The sequence below is a fragment of the Aegilops tauschii genome, chromosome 3 (genome assembly GCF_002575655.3).
Source record: "Aegilops tauschii subsp. strangulata cultivar AL8/78 chromosome 3, Aet v6.0, whole genome shotgun sequence".
Lineage (NCBI taxonomy): Eukaryota > Viridiplantae > Streptophyta > Magnoliopsida > Poales > Poaceae > Aegilops > Aegilops tauschii.
The window spans coordinates 543503016-543513246 of NC_053037.3; the positions used below are offsets into that span (position 1 = coordinate 543503016).

General features: G+C 44.2%; 3 protein-coding genes across 3 annotated transcripts; all 3 read left to right on the plus strand.

Moving 5' to 3' along the window:
- The first annotated feature begins 250 nt into the window (after positions 1–250).
- LOC123497661 (uncharacterized) lies at positions 251–2316 on the plus strand. Its single transcript, XM_073495573.1, has 3 exons — positions 251–549; positions 1189–1301; positions 1391–2316. Exons 1-3 carry the CDS (start codon positions 251–253, stop codon positions 2314–2316), a joined length of 1338 nt encoding a protein of 445 aa, XP_073351674.1.
- Positions 2317–2439: 123 nt separating this feature from the next.
- LOC109742787 (uncharacterized) lies at positions 2440–3360 on the plus strand. The gene has a single exon (XM_020301883.1). The coding sequence runs from the start codon at positions 2440–2442 to the stop codon at positions 3358–3360; it is 921 nt and encodes a 306-aa protein (XP_020157472.1).
- A 318-nt stretch (positions 3361–3678) lies between these two features.
- LOC141020651 (uncharacterized) lies at positions 3679–4728 on the plus strand. The gene has a single exon (XM_073495574.1). The coding sequence runs from the start codon at positions 3679–3681 to the stop codon at positions 4726–4728; it is 1050 nt and encodes a 349-aa protein (XP_073351675.1).
- The last annotated feature ends 5503 nt before the right edge of the window (positions 4729–10231 follow it).

Consider the following 10231-nt stretch of genomic DNA (forward strand, 5'->3'; position numbering starts at 1 on the left):
TGGTACTCAAACATGTGCAGAGGGGAATAGCAGGTTATGCGTCTCCGTGAGAGACTACTACTGCTACATGCTGCAAACACGGCCTGCGATCTTCAATCCCATACTCTATGGAGCACGCCTACTGCAGCAATGGGCGGTTGACATGTACATCAAGGTTGAGAGTTGTCGATTGAGGTGGTACAGGAAGAACCAGATGTAGATCCGTGCCGACTTGTATAAAGGAGGTGTTGATGCGATCACATCGGGGGAGATGCGAGCAAGCGCTGTTGGGGTAAGAATAGTGCTCCCTGGAACTTTCCCTGGTGGTGACCGCGACATGAAGAAGAGACATATGGATGCCATGGCAATTGTCCATACATACGGGAAGCCTGACATCTTCTTGACCATGACTTGCAACCCTAAATGGGAAGAGATAACGAATGAGTTGCTTCCTGGTCAGATGTCGCAAGATCGTCCTGATATTGTGGCCCCCGTGTTCTACGGCAAACTAGAGGCTATGAAAGACATGTTGCTCAAGAAGATGGTCCTGGGTGTTGTTGTTGCTTATGTGTATGTAGTCGAGTTCCAAAAGAGGGGCCTCCCACACGCACATTTTTTGTTGATCATGGATTCAACATACAAGCTTCTCGTCCCGGAGCAGTATGACCGACTCATTTCCGCAGAGCTCCCAGACAAGCAGAAGTATCCGGAATTGTATGCAATGGTGGTTAAACATATGATGCACGGACCATGCAGTGCTCTCAACCCGAAGAATGTTTGCATGCAAGACAATGAATGCAAGTGCAGATACCCTCGGCCATTCAATGAGAACATAGTACAAGGCAAGGACTCATACCCAGTTTATCGGCGTAGAGACGATGGAAGACGTGCTAAGTTCCGAGGGAAAATGTTGGACAACCGATGGGTTGTGCCATATAACCCTTATCTTCTGCGGATGTTTAATTGCCACATCAACGTTGAGGTCTGCTCTAGCATAAAGGCCGTCAAATACATTTATAAGGGCCATGATAAGGCTTCTTTCAGCATCGACCAGCCAGACGCTCATGGTAACATTGATGAGATCAAGAGATACGTTGACGCAAGACGGGTCACCCCTCCGGAGGCTATGTGGAGGATATTTGGCTTCCTACTATGCGCCAATTACCCGCCTGTCTTGCAGTTGGCTCTTCATCTCCCGAATATGCACAGGGTTGCATTCAATGCACAGGCTGACTTGAAGAATGTTGTCTCCTCCGAAAATGCTTCAAAATCCATGTTAACTGAGTATTTCAAGGCTAACAAAAAAAACACCCTTGGGCAAGGCATATATTGTACAAGGATTTTCCCGGAAGCTTCACGTGGGAGAAGGGGAAGAAGTTCTGGAAGCGACGGGTTGAGCGTTTTCAAATAGGTCATATCGTGTCTGTCAATCCTGCCGAGGGGGAGCGATACTACCTGCGTGTGTTGTTGAACCATGTTACGGGCAAAACGGGCTTTGAGGACTTGCTCACCGTGGACGGCGTGGTATGTGGGAGATTTAGAGAGGCTGCTGAAAGGTTGGGACTCATCGAGGCTGACAACACGCTCGACGACTATCTTACTGAGGCGGAGCAGTGGGCGATGCCATGTTCTCTTAGGAGGCTCTTCGCAACCATCTTGGTGCACTGCGAGCCAGGCGACGTGCGCGGTTTATGGGATAGGCACCTCGAGCCTATGCCCAATGACTACCGTCGAACACGCACGTCCCCGAACGAGGTGGAGCAGATGGTGTTGCTTGACATTAGGGGTATGTTGCAGTCCATGGGTAAATACATTATTGATTTCGCTCTTCCAACCATCGATGATGCGTTTGACCCAACCAAGGGCGAGGCCAGAGAGATCATCGAGGAATCAACTGTTGAGTTTTATGAAAGTGACACTAAATTGTCATCTTCCTTGAATTTGGAGCAAAGGGCCGCATACGACGAGATACTATCGGCTGTTGAACGCGGTGATGGGGGTGTATTCTTTCTAGATGGCCCTGGAGGTACAGGGAAGACCTTCCTCTACAGGGCGATGCTCGCCAAGGTGAGGGGCGAGGGCAAGATTGCTATCGCTACCGCAACGTTGGGCGTCGCTGCTTCTATCATGCCTGGAGGTAGGACTGCCCACTCAAGGTTCAAAATCCCACCGAGTTGCGATGATGGAGCCTCGTGCAGCTTCACCAAGCAGAGTGGGACCGCCAAGCTGCTAAGGATGGCCTCATTGATACTATGGGACGAGGCCAGCATGACTAAGCGACAAGCTGTTGAGGCATTGGACAATAGCATGCGCGACATCATGGGAATACGTGACTGACCCTTTGGAGGAAAGACTGTTGTTTTTGGCGGGGACTTTAGGCAGGTGCTTCCGGTCGTCAGAAGGGGGTCACGGGGCCAGATAATTGATGCAAGCCTCCGAAGTTCTCATCTATGGAAGGGTATGCGGCAGCTTCGGCTCATCACCAACATGAGGGCTCATAATGACACGTGGTTTGCAGATTACTTGCTCAGGGTCGGTAATGGCACAGAGGAAGCCGACGATCAAGGCAACATACTACTGCCTGATGACATTTGTCTACCATCTACAGGCGAGGTTGACGACCTGGAGAAGCTAATTAACCACGTGTTTCCGAGTCTAGATGACAACATGTCTGATTCGAATTACATGACATCTCGCGCAATCCTTTCCACAACAAATGACAACGTCGACAAGATAAACATCCGCATGATAGAGCGTTTCCACGGAGATGAAGTAATCTACCATAGCTTTGACAGTGCGGAGGACGACCCATATGGCTACTACGCTCCTGAGTTTCTTAACGTATTAACTCCTAATGGTCTTCCTCCGCATGCACTCAAACTAAAGCTGAACTGCCCGGTCATACTTCTAAGGAACATTGATCCAGCTAATGGACTGTGTAACGGGACTAGGCTTGTTGTTAGAGGTTTTGAGAGGAACACCATTGATGCAGAAATCATGATTGGACAACACGCTGGTAGGAGGGTCTTCCTTCCTCGAATACCTCTGTGCCCATCTGACAACGACATGTTTCCATTCAAGTTTAAGAGGAAGCAATTTCCTATAAGGCTTAGCTTTGCTATGACGATTAACAAGGCTCAAGGGCAGACCATCCCGATTGTTGGTGTGTATCTACCTAATCCGGTGTTCTCTCATGGTCAACTCTATGTTGCTTTGTCTCGAGCCACCGCAAAGAGAAACATAAAGATACTTATTCAGAAGGAGAGGCCGAAGGAGAAGTCCAACAAGCAAAATAACAATCCAAAGAAGCGAAAAAGACCGACCGTGTCCTTGCTGACCTCAATGAAGAACATCGTCTACAAGGAAGTACTTACAGGCTGAATTCCGGTCTTAATAGACCTGCTGGATTTATAGATATGGAATTTACTTTTCCTTCAGTCAAGAATTGCTGTAATTCGGTTTATTTACATATCTTTTCATTTGGTATCTTGGTTGTTGGAGGTATACTCCAATTAGTTGAACTACTAACTGTATTTCAATAATCAGCCGTCATAGTAGGACCTTCATCGCTGTTATAGGTTTTCCACTATCGCAATGTTTCTGGCAATGTACATGTCACACAGCCTACCGTGTTATGTGTAATCTGAGATTCAGAAGGGACACTCTTTGGCTGCTTGGCCCCTTGTCTGTAGGCCCAAGATGAAGGGTGGGCTTGGAATTCTGAATTTGGGACTACAGAATGATGCACTGCTCCTTAAGTACCTGAATAAATTCTATAATAAAGCAGATGTGCCATGGGTCCGTTTGGTGTGGGACTCATATTACTTTCAGAGAATTCCTCATGACACTATTCTTTGTGGCTCATTCTGGTGGAGGGACATTTGTAAATTAATGGACAAGTATCGGGCTGTTACCTCATTCACTGTTGGCAAAGGAGATTCTGTTCTATTTTGGTCTGATCATTGGGAGATTGACCAGTCTTGCATTCCTCTGCAAGAAAGGTTTCCAAGGCTTTTCTCTTTTTTCCTGCAGAAGAACCTTTCTGTCATGGAAGTGATACAGGCAGGAAATTTGCAGCAAATGTTTTCATTGCCATTGTCTGAACTGGCTTTTAGGGAGTTCAATCAGCTTTCAAGCTTGTTATCTGGGACTTCCTTTGACAATGGTTGTAATGATATCTGGGCTTGGAGACATGGGAAAAAGGCGGAGTACTCGGCAAAGAAGTACTATGATTTTGTCCACCAGCCTGTTATTGCCAATCCTATACTCAGCTGGGTTTGGAAAAGCTGCTGTACCATGACAATTAAAATGTTTGCCTGGCTGGTAATTATGGACAGAGTTAACACCAAGGATATGATTCAACGACGCCATTGGAGAATTAATGATGGACCTAGTTGTGTCCTATGCCCGACTGGAGTAACTGAGGATAGGAATCATCTATTCTTCCAATGTAACTTCAGTATGAGAATCTGGAACTACCTGCAAGTTTCGTGGTTGGATAGCAATGATATGGTGCAAATTGCCGTACATGCCAGGAAGGAGTTTAATAAGCCTTTTTTCTCAGAGGTGGGTTTTCTTGCATGGTGGAATATTTGGAAAGTTAGGAATGACAGGGCTTTTAGGCATGTCAACCCAACTTTTAGGCAGTGGAGAAATGGGTTTATTCATGATATTACTCTTCTTTCACACCGGATCAAGACCAGATACAAGGAGGCTCTGCTCAAATGGATTGGTTTCCTGCCTCCTTGAGGGCCATCTATTTTGTAACTTCTTTCTTTCCTAGTTGTAGTTTTTTCTTTCTTTTTGTTCCCCCTCTTGAGGAACTTTGTACTTATTCTTTGTTCTTTATTAATAAAATGCTGTGGGGTGTAATCCCTGCAGTCTTCCAGGTCAAAAAAACATGTTAAATTTACTTTGTACAGTTTGATTAAAACCTGGAGCATGCATGTCTTGTCATCATTTAGCATGCAGGTTACATTTGATACATTGAATTTCAGTGCGTGTGATACATTGGTTTACATATGTTATGTATGATCGAGAGGATTAAAGCATACATGCTCATGAAAAGGCTAAAATCATACATGTATCTGAAGTTGTTTTACTGCCTTGAGCTTTATGAGTGTGTATGAGTGTGTAATATTTGATTTGTTCCACCCAGTTTTAAATGTTGTCCAGTTTTCATGTACATTTATAGCTATCAAGCCTTGCTGTTAGTATATATAGTTATGTATTTGAAGTTCTTTTACTCCCTTGAGCTGTATGAGTGTCTAAGTTTTGGTTTGCTCCAATCAGTTTTAAACGCTGTTCAGTTTTCATGAGCAGATGAAGCATACGTGGTCATGAAAATGCTGAAAGCATACATGTATTTGAAGTTCTTTTTACTGCCTTGAGCTGTATGAGTGTCTAATATTTGTACCGCATGTTCATAGTTATTATATTGGTGCTCAGATTAATGTGTTTGACGATACTTATGAAAAAAATGATGTTCATAAAAAGATGTTCAAAGAAAAATATTGACTAGAAATGGAAAATAACTTAATAAAACCGGAAAAGGAAATAACTTAATTTTAATTTCGGCAGACTTAGTAAATATCCATATAAAAACTATTTGATGACGGCAAGTTAGTTTATTTAATGACAAAAATCCCCCATATAATATCCGGCAACAAATAGTATATTACGTGTGGCACCCCGGCTCAGAGAAACCGGAACGCCCCGTATTCCAGCCCAGAGATCGAGGAGAAGTCTTCTGGAATACGGTACTGCTTAGTATAGAACAAACTAGCTCTCTATTACAACACGAATATGACCACAAGAGTCCCGATATTACAATAAATAACATCGGTATGGCGACACTACGCCAACCACGGTTGCTCTATACAAGCAGCATAACAACTCGAAGCAGCGGAACAACTACTGGCAGCGGAACAACGAACGGCGATGATGGACTCCAATCCGCAGGGACTCTGGCTGGAACGCTTATCCTAGATCGTGCACACAGGAACAACACCAAACAAGCAAGCAATCCAGGCACGACCTGCAAACTGGCATGACACGCCAGGTCAGTACATTGAATGTACTTGCGAGCTCACAATAACCAGAAGCATTCAAGACAAACAACAGCATGTCAATTACAGGTTAAGCAGGAATTATCATGAAATCATCAGGATAACATAACATGAACAACATGAACATAATACTGCTAGAACAATATGATCATGGCAAGAACATATAAATCTGATGATACTAGCATGCAACATGATGCCACTACATGCACCATTTATTCTGTTCGGGTTACCTCGTAACCATCACATGCATCACTTACCAACTTCAGACATTACACGATCATCTCAGGATCAAATCAAGCTTGGTATAAACAATACCGTCGTAATCATCAAATGACCACAAGGAGCTTGATCTTTACCCACGATTCTCGCACAACATCACGAATATCCAACAACTCGGTATCCTCGATACCACGGTGATCATTCCGGCGATCACAACCATGACCAACACTTGGTCTCAAACAGTGATCCTTCCGGCGATCACAACCAACTTATCTCCTCATCAAACCGGGGTTGTTATTAAGCACATTATTATTATTACTGTTGACTCATAGTGTGACCAACTACGAACTGGGCCCTTCTCCACGGGTGCGGCTATCGATAGATTTAATATACACTCTGCAGAGGTTAGTACACTGTACCCACACTACGGAACCCATGGCCTCGCACTCCCATTCGGGTGGACCAACGGTGTTCTGACAAAACCGATCTACTGCCATGACACTCTCCCGGCCACTCCGACCCACTCCCAACTGGGCTAGTCCTGGGTGGCCCCGTGTCTACCAAAGACACAACGACCACCGTCGTGGCCAAAACGTCCCTCACGGGGACCAGATCCATAACAACAACAATGGACACACAAGGTTATGTCTGCTTACCGGGCCAGGGTACGCACGCCCATAACCTTCCCTCGTTGGAGGCACCGGCGAGAGGCACGACAATAGACCCAGTTAGGACCTTCCCATATAGGTAAGCGTGGTTGCACTGGTCAGCTCGATATGGTGGCACCATGACTCAGCCAACAGTTGTTCAAGTTCAATTTAATCCAGTTAAACTTGAATGCAATATGCTGAGCCATGATAAAATAACATGATGCAATAACAATGCATAAAAATGATATCAACCTAATCATGAGAGAACCACATAACTATCCACCATATCAACAATGAATCATATCCAACTGAGCATGGCATACTGACTAGCATGAACATCACAAGTACATACTTCTCTGAAACATAGCATGACCACTAGCATCAACAATAAATATCATGCAAGAACATAACAACAATGCCATCATGCAAGCATTTGACCAACTGGATGCAATGGAACATGCATAACAATGGTACTCGGGACAGACGGCAGTCATGCACCGAAGACCATCACCAACATCAACATGTACTGCTAGCAAGCATAAGCATATGAAAGGAATACTAGCAACTAGCAGGGCATGATAACCAGATGCATAACAACTGAAAGTGCGTTATATTGACTAGAGGGGGGGTGAATAGGCGATTTTTATGAATTCTTCACTGAGGAATTTGCGGGTGAGGAAATTCCTTAGCGAAGAACTACTTGCAGCGGAATAAGTACTCAAGAGTAAGCATAGAAGAACATAGGCATGGTCATCATGATGAAATGAAGACAAACACAGAGTACAGGAAGCGTAAACACAAGATAGGACAGGATGAAGACAAACAGACTGAAGAAATTGAACTGAGGAAATTGAGAAAGTCTTCTGTCAAAGTCTTCAAACACATATATGACAAGCACACAACACAGTAATGAGGAAATGAAAGAGTTGAAGAAATAGAACCAGTAAGCTTGGTGAAGACAATGATTTGGTAGACCAGTTCCAACTGCTGTCTCAGTTGTACATCTGGTTGGAGCGGCTAGGTATTTAAACCCGAGGACACACAGTCCCGGACACACAGTCCTCACCGTATTCTCCTTGAACTAAGGTCACACAGACCTCATCCAATCACTCGTGGTAAGTCTTCAGGTGACTTCTGAACCTTCACAAACTCGGTCACTCGGCGATCCACAATTCCTCTTGGATGCTCTAGACCATGACGCCTAACCGTCTGGAAAAAGCACAGTCTTCAAAGGTAACAAGCGTCGGATCCACGCAGGATCAATCTCTTCCGTGATGCCCAATCACTTTGGGTTTGTAGGTGTTTGGGTTTGGGTTTTCCTCACTTGATGATTTTCGCTCAAAGTCCTCAGAGGATGGGATGCTCTCAAATGACAAATGTCAGTTTCTCTCAGAGCAGCCAACCAGCTAGTGGTTGTAGGGGCGGCTATTTATAGCCTAGGGAGCAGCCCGACATGATAAGACATAAATGCCCTTCAATGATATGACCGTTAGGTGGGTAGATATTTTGGGACAGCTGGCGCATAGCACAACCACGGTCGGAAATTTGAGTATCAAATTCCTCAGGGCTATCATGTTCCTCACTGTGTAGGCAATCCGCACTGGCGAATTCCTAACTCCTCAGTCAGAACAAATTCCTCAGAGACCAGAAGAACTTCGTCTCTGTCACTGAAGAATATGACTGAACTATATGAGATTTCCAATGGCTTCACTCGAAGGGATTGGTAGGTGTAGGATTTTGAGTTGAGCATCACATGGAAAATTTTCCTTAGTATTTCCTCGACCCCCTTTAACAGTACGGTGTTTCCTATGACTCAAGAAAGAGAAAATGAAACTATGAAAACAAAAGTCTTCACGCTTCATGTTCCTCAAATGAATACCAAGTCTTCAAGGTCACACCAATTCCTTCACTATCAAAGTCTTCAGAAATCCAAAGTCTTCAGTCGAAGAACTTCATTTTTAGGGGTCGACTTTCTCTGTAAATATCAAACTCCTCATAGACTTATAGACCTGTGTACACTCATAAACACATTAGTCCCTTAACCTATAAGTCTTCAATACACCAAAATCACTAAGGGGCACTAGATGCACTTACAATCTCCCCCTTTTTGGTGATTGATGACAATATATGTTAAGTTTTCAACAGGGATAAACATATGAAGTGTAAATACTGATATTGAGGAATTTTATTGCAAGATATAGAAGAACTCCCCCTGAAGTTGTGCATAGTGAGGAATTTGCTTTTGAAGCAATGCACACTTGAAGAGTTGAATCATGGAGATCTCCCCCTATATCTTGTAATTCATACACGCATTTGACATAATATATGAAGAATTTGAAATGCATGATGAAATATGGTGACTGATGTAATTCAACATGCGTGCAATAACATTAACGAGGAATAAGCATGCAGAAGAAACATCAAACGTATCAAGCCACCATAGAGTTTTAAGTTTACAACTCGATCCAACAAAGTCATCAGAAGAACGAGAATTGTAACATAGAAAAAAACGCCCATAAAAGATAGACTAACTCAAATTTCTCCCCCTTTGTCATCGAATGACCAAAAGGTTCGAAAATGAGGACTAACGCCCCTGAAGAATATCAAGTTGATGAAGGAGCGCCAGCGTTGTTGGGGTCATTTGTTGATGTAGGGCCTACCGCAGTGTCGTCCAAATCTTCATGCTCATCAGTTTCGCGCGATGAAGAATAGGAGCTAGCCACCAAGGAAGGAACCTTGACCTTCTTGTATTTCTTCGGTGGAGGTGCAGACCAGTCAAAGTCCTCCTTGAGACCCATGTTCTTCAGATCTTCTTCGCTGTAAATGTGAGACAGAACAGCCTAGGTGCGACCGAAGACTTCATGGAGGTAGTAATGGTTTTTCTTCACTGCATTATGTGTAGCAGTCATGTTGTGAAGAATTGAACCAAACTGACGCTTAACCCATTTATGGTTTCGATCCACCTTCTGGTGAAGACTTAGCATAAGTTCACGGTCAGTCATCACACGAGGAGCAGTAGCTTGAGGATTTGGCTTGGAGGCATGGGCAGCAGAATCATGAGTGGCAGAGTCATCATTGGTGGAATAAGATGCAACCTTGCGAAATTGACCATCCAATGGACGAATGCCTTCATCTATAACAGCCGGTGCCTTGCCCTTTTCGTCAGCTGAGGAATAGGTCTGCTTGAGGACTTCAATCGGGGGCAAGTAGCTGAGGTGATTCTGAAAATCAGCTTTGTAGTTGAGTGAAGACCTTGTTCTGATGAATCTCATAATCCACGGTGCATAAGGCTTCAGCTCAAACGGTGAAAGTGCA